We start from the raw sequence: 15,404 nt of genomic DNA on the forward strand, positions 1-15,404 counted from the left end.
CTTGAGGTCAGGAGTTCGAGACCAGCCTGGCCAACATGGTGAAACGCCATCTCTACTAAAAACACAAAAATTAGCAGGGCATGGTGGTGCATGCCTGTAGTCCCAGCTACTCAGGAGGCTGAGGCAGGAGAATTGCTTGACCCCAGGAGGCAGAGGTTGCGGTGAGCTGAGACTGAGCCACTGCACTCTAGCCTGGCAACAGAGCAAGACTCCGTTTCAAAAAAAATAAAAATAAAAATAAATAAAAGTATGTTAATAAGGTAAAATGTGTAAATTAAGTAAAGTTATGAGATAAGCATGGAGACTAAGCCTAACTGTTGGGAAACTCACTGTTTATTGATTCTCATTCTTAGATGAAACTTTATGTAACAGATTTATAGTGTGGGTTAAAATGAATAACTGAACTGAGCCAGTGAGCTTTCTACTGCAATTCTCAAAGCATTAAGTATACGTCATTTTTGGTAACAGTGGAGCATTTCTGGCATTTCAAATAAAGGATATCAATTGTATTGAAGTCATTGGAGTGGTAGACCTGTTATGAAAAAATTAAATCATATTAGGAATTGCTTTATTTGTTCCACTTGATATATTTTGTATTTAAGGCTAGCTGCTGTGAAGAGAGAGCTGAAAATAAAGGAAATGCACTTACAAGATGCTGTAAGAAGGCGTTTTCTGAAGCTTCAGCAAGATCAACGGGAAATGGAGCTAAGAAGACTGGATGATGAGATTGGGAGAAAGGTTTATTATTCTTTGCTTTTTTTTGTTTTTTGTTTATTACTCTTACCTTATTTCTCATACATCATCTCCATTTACTCTCTTAAATGTAATGAACACCTTCTAATTAAATAATATTCCTCGAGTCCACCATAAATACTAAATAGCCCCTTTAATTTTATTTACTTTTCCCCTCAGCTTTTCTCATTCTCTTTTGTATGTCACGAATGGCTAAATATTTAAGAAATGCCAGGAAAATTAGTCAAGTGTCCTTGGTGACTATGGTGACTGTTTGTCTGAAAATAGAAATAATCAGTATCCATTAACCATTAAGTTATTTTTTTGTGGTGGAGTCTTGCTCTGTCATCCAGGCTGGAGTGCAGTGGCGCAATCTTGGCTCACTGCAACCTCCACTTCCCAGGTTCAAGCAATTCTCCTGCTTCAGCCTCCCAAGTAGCTAGAATTACAGGTGCACACCACCATGCCCAGCTAATTTTTGTATTTTTCATAGAGATGGAGTTTCACCATGTTGGCCAGACTGGTCTCGAACTCATGACCTCAGGTGATCTGCTCACCTTGGCCTCCCAAAGTGCTGGGGTTACAGACATGAGCCACCACACCTGGCAGTTAATTTTTAATTAGGTGACATATTTTTTTATATAAAAAATTATCTGTGGCCAGTATAAAAATAATTTCTAGTACAAAATATATAGAATTAAAAATGGACCTTCTCCATTAGTCCTCATTTTATCCCCAGAGAAACGCTGTTAAAAAATGGTTAATTACATAGCCTTTCATGTGTGTTATTTGATAGAGGCGTAATTATAGTCATGTTTATGTGTATCTTTTTCTCTTTTTGTGTTGTGTAGTAACCCATTGAATGGTTTATTTAATTTTTTGCTATTGGACATTTAGATTATTTGCAGTGTTTTGCAAATAACAAAACCTTGCTACATTGTATGGATCTTTGAATACTTGTACACATACTTTTGTTGAGTGACTTCTAAATATGCTAAATTGTTCTCTAAAAATGAAACAGTTTAAGCTATTTTAAGTCTGTCAGAGTACCCATCCCCTAGTATAGTCAGTTGGACTGCATCAGTCTTAATATTTCCCAAGTAGATAGATGACAAATAGTCTATTTTAACTTGCCTTTTTTTATTGTTAGTAAGGTTAACTATCTCTTCTGTTATTTATCTTTCATTTGCAGAACTACAAATTACATATTTGCCTCATTTGTCCATCTTTCTGTCGAGTTAGACCTAACTTTCTGTTAGGTTAGCTTACTTATTTTCAAAAGGCAAATCAATTGTCCCAACACCGTTTGTTGAATATTAGCCAAGTCATTTTCCAACTGATGGTTTTTACATATTAAATTCTCTTAAATATTTGATCTCCTTCCTTGCTTTTCCTATTCCTAAGCCAGTTCCACACCGTTTGAATGACAGTAGCTTTGTAATGTTTACTAACTAGACCTAATTCTCACTCATTAGTCTTCCTTTTCTGAGTTTTCCTCAGTATTCTCAAATGTTTATCATTCCAAATAGGCTTTAAGAATTGTTTCACTTTTGGAATTCTCACCTCTCCCAATCCTATTGGAATTTCTATTAGGATTGCACTGAATTTACACACTAATTTAGAGTTTCAAGCCTAGCTTTGATAAAATACTAAATATTTTTTAAGTTTTTTCTTTTTTTTTAGACAGGGTCTCATTCTGTTGCCCAGGCTGGAGTACAGTGGTGTGATCCTGGCTCACTGCAACCTCCACCTCCCCAATTCAAGTGATTCTCATGCCTCAGCCTCCTGAACAGATGGGATTACAGGTGTCCACCACAACACCCGGCTAATTTTTGTATTTTTAGTAGAAGCAGGGTTTCACCATGTATGTCAGGCTGATCTGGAACTCCTGACTTCAAGTGATCTGCCCACCTTGGCTTCCTAAAGTGCTGGGATTACAGGCATCTGGCCTAAGTCTTTTGAAGTATTTTTAATTCATATGTATTAGAAATCTATTATCTCTTTATAACATGACACTTCTTGTTTTGTTTAAAGTTTGTTAATTTTAAATTGGTTTTCAAAATCCAAGATTTCTTTTAATTTTCTCATCTAGTAATGCGATTGATATTTCATTACTATAGAAAAGTGTATGTTCTTCCCACAAAGTAATGCAAGCTCAGAACTTTCATGTCTTTATTCCAAATCCCTTTGAAGTAGGAGGTGGTACTTTTTAGTCCAAGAATCCTATAAACTCCTTTCAGTAACATAATCTAGCCTCCACCTACCCTTCCAGCCTCCTGTCCTCCCAGCTGCTTATTCTGATGTGCTCTGACCCTGCCAAACTGCAAAAGCTCTTCTCACAGTTCAGGCTGTAGCAGGAAAGGCTGCTTGAATCTGAAGTGACAAGTACCTGTGACTGTGAACGTCTGTTAGCAACAAGCAAAGCTGATCTGTTTTTGCTGTGGTGCATAGCTGTTTGTATCTCTGAAAATTCATAAGCAAAAGAGCTCTGTAATTGAAATTCCTAAAAAGCAGTTTTTGCTATGCCACATCTTTCCTCCACTTCCTGGCATTATTACTGTTCTTGCTTCATACAGTCAAGCTTTCCCCCACCTTTGAGCTAGCTCCTTTCCCAGTAACCTCTTTGAATTGAACTGGTCCTGGTCCATGTTTCCCTTTTAGCCCTTGGATATATATGTTTGCACATCCAACTATATTCTCATTTACTGTTTCTCCTATTTTAGGTATTCAATAGCATGTCTTCTACCATAATGATAATATCTAACACTTCACCTTACATATATAAGATCACGTATAAAAGTCTCTAGAGAGTGCTATATCTCATATCCAAACCCTCTAGTATATAGGAATAAAAAGCTTCCAAGTAATCAAATTTTGGAAATAGGTGAATTCTAAATTAACTCACTTGGAGCAGAACTCATACAGGTTGAACATTCTGTAAGAAATTTAAACCTACAATTGTTAGTTGTCAAACCAAACTTATAAAAGTATAGAAGTTTAGTCAAAAAGAGCATTAAATAAATGTTATATTTTTATCTACCCCAGATTTAAATTGCTCAAGTTTTTCTAACTCATGATACTGGTTACTGTAATACTGTAAGAACTGCTGTCTGTTCTTCCAGTCTGAGTAGATGGGCATATGGTATTTTGCTTTTTATTTTTAAATTAAACTTTGAGAGATTATTCCTAGATTCTGCAATGAATATTAATCTTTCTCAGTTACTCTGGTTTCAAGAACCCAAATGCTGTTATTTTAAATACTGTTAGTAGGTCATTCGGATTACAGGATTACTAACTCTATTAAAAATGATTTTGTAAATTCTTTTGGTATTTACAGTTTGTTGTTTGGCCATAGATATACATGAGAGATCGAGAAATTGCTGCCACAGCCAAAGACCTAGAAATGAGACAGCTGGAACTTGAATCACAAAAGAGACTTTATGAGAAGGTATAATTCAGTTATTTCCAACATAAGAAAAGCAGGGTTTGGCCAGGCTCAGTGGCTCAAACCTGTAATCCCAGCACTTTGGGAGGCTGAGGTGGGAGGAGGATCATGTGGAGCTAAGGAGTTCCAAACCTGGGCAATATAGTGAGACCCCATCTCTACTGAAAACTTTAAAAATTAGCTGGGCATGCTTATGTGTAATCCCAACTACTCAGGAGGCTGAGGCAGGAAGATCACTTGAGCCCTGGGGTTTGAGGCTGCAGTGAGCCATGATCACACCACTGTGCTCTGGGCAAACAGAGCAAGACCCTATCTCAAAAAAAAAAAAAAAAAAGAAAGAAAGAAAGAAAAAGAAAAACGGGGTTTGTATAAACCCATTTTAGACTGTATTTATTCATGGTTTTCTAGTGTTCGTTTTATTCACTTTTTAAGCAGAATATCGTGCCATGCAGGATTGTAAGGTAGCCAAGATGTCTGAATGTACAGTTTGTTGTAATTATTTAATTCATGTTTCTGTTAGCAGCTTAGTCTAGTGTCTGAAGCACCAGATGTAGGCCCCAGATTTTGCCTCAGGATTTTTTACCAACTTACTAAATTTTCCTGTAATTATGTAATAGTGACTACAAAATTATCCCAATACCTCACAAGGATCCTGAAAGGTAAATCAGTCGAGAGCTGTGAAGTTCAGTTCAGCTCTGTTCTGTTCTTTTCCTTTCTTTCTTTCTCTTTCTTTCTTTTTCTTTCTTTCCTCTTTCTTCTTTTCTTTTTCTTTTTCTTTCTTTTCTTTCTATTTTTATTTATTTATTTATTTATTTATTTTTGGGACAGTCTTCCTCAGTCACCCAGGCTGCAGTGCAGTGGCACCATCTCGGCTCACTATAGTCTTCACCTCCCCTGCTCCATCCTGCCTCAGCCTCCCCAATAGCTGGGACTACAGACATGCGCCACCATGCTCATCTGGTCCCAAACTCCTGGGCTCAAGCAATCTGCCCTCCTTGGCCTCCCAAAGTGCTAAGATTACAGGGATGAACCACTGTGCCTGACCTGTAAAGTACTTTAAATTGGAATCTTCCGGAGTTAAATCAGCAAATATCTGCTTAGTATTTACTGTTCAGTTTTCAAGACGCTAGAAAAAGGAGCTTTGTTAATATAAATTTTTATTATTTAGGAAAACTGTTTTGTTACTCGTTTAGTGTTGAAACTGTAAGTTTTCACTTCTTTCAGCCCACTTAAAAAGTCAGACTTTTTAGCCTGGGCAATACTACCATACCCCATCTCTACTAGAAATACACAGAAATAGCCAAATGTGGTGGTGCATACCAGTGGTGCCAGCTATTCAGGAGGCTGAGGTGGGAGGATCACTTGAGCCTGGGGGATGGAGGTTGCAGTGAGCCAAGCTTGTGCTCTCCAGCCTTGAGGACAGAGCGAAACCCTCTATTTTTTGTTGTATGTAATCACTGACATCTCTACTGAGGTAGTTTGGGGGTCAACATATAATTGGACAGAGATTTTCACAGAATCTTTTTTTTTCTTTTCATTTTTTTTGAGACGGAGTCTCACTCTGTCATCCAGGCCACAGTGCAGTGGTGCGATCTTGGCTCACAGCAACCTGCGCCTCCTGGGTGCAGGTGATTCTCCTGCCTCAGCTTCCTGAGCAGCTGGGATTACAGGTGTGTACCACCATGCCTAGCTAATTTTTGTATTTTCAGTAGAGATGGGGTTTCACCATGTTGGTCAGGCTGGTCTCAAACTCCTGACCTCGTGATCTACCTGCCTTGGCCTCCCAAAGTGCTGGGATAACTGGCATGAGCCACCGCACCTGGCTTTCGTAGATTTTTTGAACCAGTACGTTTCTAGTAGTTGTTGAGGGGCTCTGTGTGCACGTTAGGGCATGCCTTTATCACTCAGCTAGGTAGTTTATACTTCTTAGATTTTACTTCCTGGTTATGCAGAACCTCAGAGTTAACCAGAAATGTGAGATCTTAGGTCCTTCTCAGGTCTGAGAACACAGCCCTTGGCATAAGCATGGCCTTACACATACACATGACCTTCCAGGAATCTATCAGCTTTTTTAAGCCTCCTGTGGACATCTCATTCTCCTGTTTTTCCTGTTAAGCTTTTTGCTTAGCCTATCAGTTGCTCTCCTACGATCCACTGCCCCAAGCAGCCAAGATTTTTAACAGTTTAATTGTTTTCAGCAGCTGCCCCAGGGAAAAGGCTATTTCTGTACTAGGTGAGTTCTGAGTGAGATAAAAAAGACAGCCTTAAGACTGATCTTTCAGGGAGCCACCAGACAGGTCAAATAATACCAGTTCTCTGGCAGTGGTGGTTTGAAAGAGCTCCATCCAACCCCATTTTGCTTGGCTTCCTCCCTTGGCCTCTAGGCTGCTGATTTTCAAGACTAATGCGTAGGCCAGGTGCAGTGGCTCACTCCTGTAATCCCAGCACTTTGGGAGGCTGAGGCAGGCGGATCACTTGATGTCAGAAGTTCGAGACCAGCCTGGCCAACATGGTGAAACCCATCTCTACTGAAAATACAAAAAAGTTAGCCAGGCATGGTGGCGGGCACATAAAATCCCAGCTGCTTGAGAGGCTGAGACAAGAGAATCACTTGAACCCAGGAGGAGATTGCAGTGAGCCAAGATCACGCCACTACACTCCCACTTGGGTGACGCAGTGAGACTCTGTTTCACACAAAAAAAGTAAAGGCTAATTCATAGCTTAGGAGTAGGGTGGAACAGGAAAAATGCAAGGTGAAATGTCAGAGAGCTGGCTGTTTTTACAGAGATTCAGCCATTTTTATAAGTAAATGCTCCCCAGATAGCGCCAAGCCTTTGGTTCATTTCCAGAATGCTGAAAAAGTTCATTTTGACATCTTTTTTATCAGCGTTCTCAATGCTTTTATAGATGAGAGGATTTCCAGGGGTCCTTACTCTGCCATTTTTGCTGATGTCTCTAGTCTTTGCATTTTACTTTGAAAATTAGATGATGACAGCTTTTATTTGTGTGCATATTACTATTCTGAAAAAAGTCATTTTTGTATTCTAGCATTATTATATAAATCAGTCATTCTTTTTTTTACAAATGATTTTAACAGAATCTTACTCAAAATCAAGAAGCTGTTGCAAAAGAAATGCGAGCAGATGCAGATGCCTATAGACGAAAAGTGGATCTTGAAGAACACATGTTTCATAAACTGATAGAAGCAGGTGAAGTGCAGAGCCAAAAAACTCAGAAGGTAAAAATGTCCATTAGTGTATATACAGAGGAGAAATTTTCATCTGCCTTCCTATTAAGAGAACAAAATTGAAAAACTCTGTGTAGTTGAGTTAGTTTGTTTCTTTGCTTCAGTTGTCACAGTTCCTAGAATCTCACATTGCTTTCTTTTATATATAAGATGCAGCCAGACACAATGGTTCACGCCCGTAATCCCAGCACTTTGGGAGGCCAAGGCGGGTGGATCACGAGGTCAAGAGCTCGAGACCATCCTGGCCAACATGTTGAAACCCTGTCTATACTAGAAATACAAAAATTAGCTGGGCATGGTGGCACGTGCCTATAGTCCCAGCTACTCGGGAGTCTGAGGCAGGAGAATCAGTTGAACCCCAGAGGTGGAGGCTGCAGTGAGCCGAGATTGTGCCACCGCACTCCAGCCTGGCAACAGAGTGAGACTCCATCCCCTAAAAGAAAAAAAAAAAAAATGCTTACTTCACTGATAATCATGTACATGTCTTTTTCCTACACTTTGAGGAAATACAAAGGAATTTCCTCAAAGAAAGTACAAAGGAATAGTGACTTATAAGAAAATACAAAGGAACAGTGACTTTACAAAGTATACTGTCCTCTGTGTCCTGCCTCAGAAATTGTCCCTGAATTAATTAGGTTCAAAGCATCAAGTCCCTGCTTGGTATGTAAGCCCGCACTTCCAAGTGTATTGTGTGGACTATTAACTGTTATTCAATAAGATGGAGATGGTCAAATAAGGATTGGAAATGCTATCTTAAAGTGAGGTATGTTCCATGCCAAATTTGAGGATACTGTACGTCATGAATCTTTAAGACAATTTCCCACATACATTTCAGAAAATTTCTTATAGAGTACACTTCCAGAAATGCTGACTTAAGTTAATTGAAATAGAACCTGAGACTTTCAAAGAAGAGCTCTCTCTATTATCTCTTATTATTTTTTTATTTTTATTTTTTTGAGACGGAGTTTTGCTCTTATTGCCTAGGCTGGAGTGCAGTGGCATGATTTCAGCTCACTGCAACCTCCACCTCCTGGATTCAAGCGATTCTTCTGCCTCAGCCTCCCGAGTAGCTGGGATTACAGGGATGCACCACCTTGCCTGGCTAATTTTGTATTTTTAGTAGAGACAGGGTTTCTCCATGTTGGTCAGGCTGGTCTCAGACTCCTACCTCAGCCTCCCCAAGTGCTGGATTTACAGGCGTGAGCCATCGCGCCTGGCTATTATCACTTTAACAAACTGTTAAATGGGTATTTGTGCCAGTCTGCTCCTATCCCAAAACCAGGAATAGTGTACGTTAGATACCTTCTGTTCTACAACAGTCTCTTAGGTGATTTTCTTAAGATATTCCATTATTTTTTTTTAATAAGCTTTTGTCCAGTCTGTTATAATGGGCTTCTATCCCCTCTTCAGAGTGCTGAAAACATGGAAATTATTGAATCCCACTCATCCTGTAGCTGATAAGTTCTTAACCCTGGCTGTAAATTAGAATCACTTGAAGGGCTTTTTAAAGGTGCTCATACCCAGCTGTCCAGTGATTGGTTTAATTGGCATAATATGAGCAGATGCAGATGCCTATAGATGAAAAGTGGGTCCTGAAGAACGCATGTTTCATAAACTGTGATAGAAGCAGGTCTATCAGTTTATAAGTTGATGTCTGGTGGGGCCCAGACATCAGCTGATTTTAAGCATTCCTGGGTGATTCTAATATGCAGCCAGGGTTGTGAACAGCTGACCCAACACTTGGATACGTTGAGTGGTTATACCTTCATTGTTTGTATTATTAGTCTGACCTTGTTTCTGAAATGTGTAACTTTTTCCCAGGTGATGGAAGAAAATTTGGCAAAGGCTGAACAAGCATGCCTGAATACCGACTGGAAGATTCAGTCTTTACATAAACAAAAATGTGATGATCTACAACGAAACAAATGTTACCAGGAAGTAGCCAAACTCCTTAGGGAAAACAGAAGGAAAGAAATAGAACTATTAAATGCAATGGTGGAGGAGGAAGCCAAGAAGGTAAGAATAGTGTTATAAACCTTTTATTATATGAAGCATTGATTTTTTTTTTTAAAGACAGGGTCTCACTTTATTGCATAGCCTCAAAATTCGAACTCCTGGTCTTAAGTGATCCTCCTGCATCAGCCTCCCAAAGTGCTGGGGTTACAGATGTCAGCCACTGCCCCCAGCCTAAGCACTAAAATTTTGAAATAGCGCAGAGTCAGATGACAAAAGCATCAAACCAAGTAGTTTTCGCTGGAAAAGATAATCTGATTTTAATAGGTGTTTGTCAGAAAAGTTGTCTAATACTGATTCTACCTGAAAATGATTTTTTTTTTTTTTTGTATTTTTTGTATTTTTTTTTTTTGAGACAGAGTTTCGCTCTTGTTACCCAGTTTGGAGTGCAATGGTGCGATCTCGGCTTACCACAACCTCCACCTCCTGGGTTGAGGCAATTCTCCTGCCTCAGCCTCCTGAGTAGCTGAGATTACAGGCACGTGCCACCATGCCCAGCTATTTTTTTGTATTTTTAGTAGAGACGGGGTTTCACGATGTTGACCAGGATGGTCTCGATCTCTTGACCTCGTGATCCACCCGCCTCGGCCTCCCAAAGTGCTGGGATTACAGGCGTGAGCCACCACGCCCGGCCTGAAAATGATTAAATGTCTTTCTCATTTACGTTAGTATACCTCAACTTGTCAGCTTCCTAGATTTTTGTTCTGGCTGACTGAATAATATTAGTACTTTAATTTAGCTAATTTTTTTTTTCTTGAGACAGAATCTCACCCTGTCACCCAGGCTAGAGTGCAATGGCGTGATCTTGGCTCACTGCAACCTTTGCCTCCTGGGTTCAAACAATTCTCCTGCCTCAGCCTCCTGAGTAGCTGGAATTACAGGTGCCCACCACCACACCCAGCTAATTTTTGGATTTTCAGTAGAGATGGGGTTTCACTGGCCAGGTTGGTTTCAAACTCCTGACCTCGTGATCCGCCCACCTCAGCCTCCCAAAGTGCTGGGATTACAGGCGTGAGCCACCGCACCTTGCCTAGCTAATTCTTTATACTTACAATGTAAAAGATTTTGAATAAGTGGAAATTGTATGTAGCTGCTAGAAACAAAACCCAAAATGACAGTGACTATGAACAGGATAGACATATAGTCTGGAGGTAGGCAGTCCAGGGTTTATATTGTGGCTCCAGGATTATCAGGGAAATGGCCCCTTTCAGCCGTTCTGCACCACTTCTTAGTGTATGGCTTTCATTTTCCTGCAGTTCCAGCCATCACGTACACATTCCAGACAGCAGGGAGGAGGGAGAGCACAGGTGTGAATGTTCTGCCTCCCATCTGAGCCAAACTCCCTTTTCATTTCTTTCCAGGAGTTCCATATCATAGTTCAAGCCACCTTTGTCTGCAAAGGATGCTGAGAAAAATAGTATTCTTCTCAGGGCACATTATCATCCCAAATAAAATTAAGATTCTATTCCTATTAGTTAAGTAGCTAAAAATAAAAAGATTTGATTCCTAATGAAGAATCAAAGACGAGACGAGTTCGAGGAGGTCATTAATGGCATATGTCACACATGTGTATCTTTTGGTTTACCCTCCCAAAGGCTCTGGGATCTATGCTCTGGAGATATTATCACAGGTACCATGATTTTTGTAATAACACTGCAGAGCTGGGGAAAGATCAAGATCTAGATACCTGGCTTAATTGGTTCTCTCTGTTGCTGAATCACAATGTCGATTCTGAAAGCTAACTTCTTACAGTGTATTTCCTTCAAGTCACTATTCCAGATTCATTTTCTTCCTACCCCATCCTGGTGGCACGGGGCCTTATTTTATAACCCTTTCATTCTAGGACAGGAAAGAAGGGCTTGGAGGGGGTGGAGGCTCTGAGGCTGTTCTCCTCAGGAAAACTGGGGTATAATAATAAATTATGACATCCTCACATAAGCATTGCTGACACTAGGGCTAGACTGTGTGAAAGTCACTGCTGCTGGACTTTGGGTAAAATGGTACTTTTCAGAGTTGACTGAGAGTCATTGTTAGAACCTTTCGTGTTCTGCAGAAATGCTTCCTTGTGTCTATTGTCCTGTATCGTAAAGCTGACTTGACTACAACGTGGCCTTGGGAAATTGCTCAGACTCAGCCCCCTCATCAGTAACATGAAAGGGATGGATTTCTGTGTCCCTTCCTTGCCCTCCTATTTTGTGATTTGTTTTTAAGTTTTACTTATTTAATGTATTAGTATTTCTATAATATAAAAAGTATGTGTTTTCATGTAAAAGCTGTAGCTTTTCAAGAATATTAGCAAACTTTAGGAGTTGGATTTAATTAAATAAAATGTGATTGCCACTAATACAAAACTGGCTTAGTCTCATAAGATTTGAAACTTACTGAAATGTATTATTTCAGCAACTATGGGGATGTAGTTGTGTGCTTCATGGTACTCTGCCATACTGGGAGGTGGATAAAACCTGCCTCTGTTTTCAAGGTTCTTAATAGCTTTGGGCCAACACAGGCACCCCAATTACCATAACACCAAACAGATCCTACCTGTTGTGGGAATATAAAGGAAAGTGGACAGAGAAGACAGAAAGGACTCATTCCTCTGCGAGACGTGTATTACTACACTTTTTATGTAATCTTTTGTTCCGTTTATTTGAATTTAGTGGAAGGAAGCTGAAGGAAAAGAGTTCGATTTGAGATCGGCAAAGAAAGCTTCTGCTCTTTCAGATGCATCTAGAAAGTGGTTTTTAAAGCAAGAGATAAATGCAGCTGTCGAACATGCTGACAATCTATGTCATAAAGGTAAGTGAGAGGCCTTTCTCTCCATGGTGTTACAGATTTATTCTTTTAGTAGGGTTTATTATTATGATTTTTTTTTTTTTTTTTTGAGACAGGGTCTTGTTCTATTACTCAGGCTGGAATGTAGTGGCACAATCATGGCTTACTGCAACCTCGACCTCCTGGGCTCAAGCAGTTCTCCCACCTTAGCCTCCCAAGTTGCTGGGACCATAGGCGTGCATCCCCATACCTAGCTGATTTGTTGAATTACTGGTAGAGATGAGATCTCACTATGTTGCCCAGGCTGGTCTCAAACTGCTGGGTTCAAACTATCCTCCCGCCTTGGCCTCCCGAAGTGCTGGGATTATAGGTATGAGCCACTGTGCCTGGCCAGTGAACAAATTATTGGGATGTATTTTGGCACTTCTATTCAGTTTACTGCTGAAGTAAAAGGTAATCACTGGTTACCGTATTTTTGGTGGGAAAGGGTGAGCTGAGGTGGGATTATTAGAAAAATGGAGTCCTAATCGGGGAAGAAGCCTGTGCAGACTGTCCTCTGGAGTTCTGTCTGATTCTGTTGCTCCAGGGTAAAATATGTGCTTTGCCAAAAGCTGGGCCTTAGAACAACAGTATATTCAAGTACTACATGGGAGCTTCTCATAGGATCTGATCCAACACTGGGTTTCGGTACAAGGCTTATAGAGGCACCAACTGAAAAATCAAAATTATAATTTAAAACTCCAAAATACTCTGGAAGCTGAGGTGGGAGGATCTCTTTGAGCCCAGGAGTTCAAGGCTGCACTGAGCTATTATCATGCCACTGCACTCCAGCCTGGGCAACAGACAAGACTTTGTCTCTTTAAAAAAAACAAGCACTTTGGGAGGCTGAGGCGGGTGGATCACGAGGTCAAGAGATAGAGACCATCCTGGTCAACATGGTGAAACACTGTCTCTACTAAAAATACAAAACATTAGCTGGGCATGGTGGCACGTGCCTGTAATCCCAGCTACTCAGGAGACTGAGACAGGAGAATTGCCTGAACCCAGGAGGCGGAGGTTGTGGTGAGCCGAGATTGTGCCATTGCACTCCAGCTTGGGTAACAAGAGCAAAACTCCATCTCAAAAAAAAAAAAAAAAAAAATTCCATCAAATTCTAAAGTACAGTTAACAGGAAGCTTTTATTTTACTATGTTTTCTTTCAGCCTTTTATAATATGTATACGTTGCTTTTTAGAATAATTGATACATAATTCACATGACCTATAATTCACCTTTTTTCTTTTTTTTCTTTTTTTTTTTTTTTGAGACCACGTTTTGCTCTTGTCTCCCAGGCTGGAGTGCAGTGGTGCAATCTCAGCTCACTGCAACCTCCACCTCCAGTGTTCAAGTCATGCTCCTGCCTCAGCCTCCCGATTAGCTGGGATTATGGGCCTATGCCACCATGGCTGGCTAATTTTTGTATTTTTAGTAGAGACGGGGTTTCACCATGTTGGCCATGCTGGTCTTGAACTCCTGACCTCAGGTGAACTCTGCTTCTGCTTGCTCATGAGGAAATGTATTAGATGTAATGAAACGATAGCAGAAAGTTATCTGTGATGGTGATATAAGTTAGGCCAACTGGATCAGAAAGCTTTGTACAGGGATGGCTGTAGATAACACTGGAGAAGACAGCTGATAGGGACCTTAATACCAGGCTGAGGAATTGGGCCACATCTGTTTGCCAGTGCTGCTCAGCCTGGCTGCACAGCAGAGTGACCTGTGGAGGACACCAGTTTAGGGCCTGCCTCCTGAGTAAGGAACATGGTGCCAGGGCTCAAGAGAGGGAGAGAAATTTAGTTTGTATGTTTTTGTTCCCTTTGAATTTTGTGGTACATTTAATACCAATTCAGTAAATAAATACTAATTTAAAATAATAAAAATCACCTATGGGCCCTTAAAATACATATAGTAAGTCTTCACACAGCGTCATGGTAGGTTCTTAGAAACTGTGGCATTAGGCAAAACAGTATATAACAGGTGTCCCCAAACTTTTTACACAGGGGGCCAGTTCACTGTCCCTCAGACCGTTGGAGGGCTGCCACATACTGTGCTCCTCTCACTGACCACCAGTGAAAGAGGTGCCCCTTCCTGAAGTGCAGCTGGGGGCCGGATAAATGGCCTCAGGGGGCCGCATGCAGCCCCCGGGCTGTAGTTTGGGGACGCCTGGTATATAACAAAATCAATTTTACTGTAGGTCAGTTGATAGGAACAGGAGTCGGTTCTTGTGACCAGCAATACGCTGTAGTGCATGGAACATCACCAAACTTCTAAATATAGACCAAAGCACTTTTTTTTTTGAGATGGAGTGTCACTATTGCCCAGGCTGTAGTGCAGTGGTGCAATCACGGCTCACTGCAACCTCCGCCTCCCAGGTTCAAGTGATCCTCCTGCCTCAGCCTCAGCCTCCAGAGTAGCTGGGATTACAGGCATGTGCCCCTGTGCCTGGATAATTTTTGTATTTTCAGTAGAGATGGGGTTTCGTCATGTTGGCCAGGCTCGTCTCAAACTTCTGACCTCAGGTGATCCACCCACCTCAGCCTCCCAAAGTGCTGGGATTACAGGCGTGAGCCCCCATGCCCAGCCTAAAGTACTTCTAATATTAAATGTTGAAATAAATGTGAGCAATGCATACATTTAAGAAAGATTAATAAAAACAAGTAAGATAATTATGTATTCATTTACTCCAGTTCAGGGTCATGGCCAAACCCTGTCCATGACCAGAGCCTGTCCCAGTAGCTCAGGGCACAAGGCAGGAGCCAGCCCTGGGCAGAATGCCCTCCCATCACAGGGCGCACGCAGACCCCCTCACACTAGGACAGTCTAAACACACCAATGAACTGAATGTTCGTATCCTTTTGATGTGGGCGCAAACCCCAGCATCTAGAAAAAACAGCGCCGACGTGGAGAACACGTGCTGACTCCACACAGACAGTGACCCAGACAGGAATCAGTTTTTTTTTCTCATAAACATAATGAAATGACATTGAACAAAATGACATTATTTGAGGACCTGCTGTGTATGTGTGTGTATATAACGTATCTGTATTTATATATATATATCATATAACTGTGCCTGGTCAGTCTTTCCAATTTTTTTTTTTTTTTTTTTTTTGGAGACAGAGTTTCGCTCTTGTTACCCAGGCTGGAGTGCAATGGC

At 40.8% G+C, this 15,404-nt stretch overlaps 1 protein-coding gene across 7 annotated transcripts in view; it reads left to right on the forward strand.

The window, feature by feature from the left end:
- Positions 1–15,404, forward strand: part of TBC1D31 (TBC1 domain family member 31) — a 76,643-nt gene that overhangs the window by 54,848 nt on the left and 6,391 nt on the right. For 6 of the 7 annotated variants that reach the window (XM_039464504.2, XM_074387093.1, XM_074387097.1 and 3 more), the window contains 5 exons: positions 603–738; positions 4,088–4,180; positions 7,275–7,415; positions 9,246–9,440; positions 12,095–12,233. In XM_039464504.2, coding sequence (XP_039320438.1) covers positions 603–738; positions 4,088–4,180; positions 7,275–7,415; positions 9,246–9,440; positions 12,095–12,233 — 704 coding nt within the window. The remainder of the gene's footprint in view (positions 1–602; positions 739–4,087; positions 4,181–7,274; positions 7,416–9,245; positions 9,441–12,094; positions 12,234–15,404) is intronic. The other variant, XM_039464505.2, reaches the window with a different exon arrangement.

This window comes from Saimiri boliviensis, chromosome 15 (genome assembly GCF_048565385.1).
Source record: "Saimiri boliviensis isolate mSaiBol1 chromosome 15, mSaiBol1.pri, whole genome shotgun sequence".
Taxonomy (NCBI): domain Eukaryota; kingdom Metazoa; phylum Chordata; class Mammalia; order Primates; family Cebidae; genus Saimiri; species Saimiri boliviensis.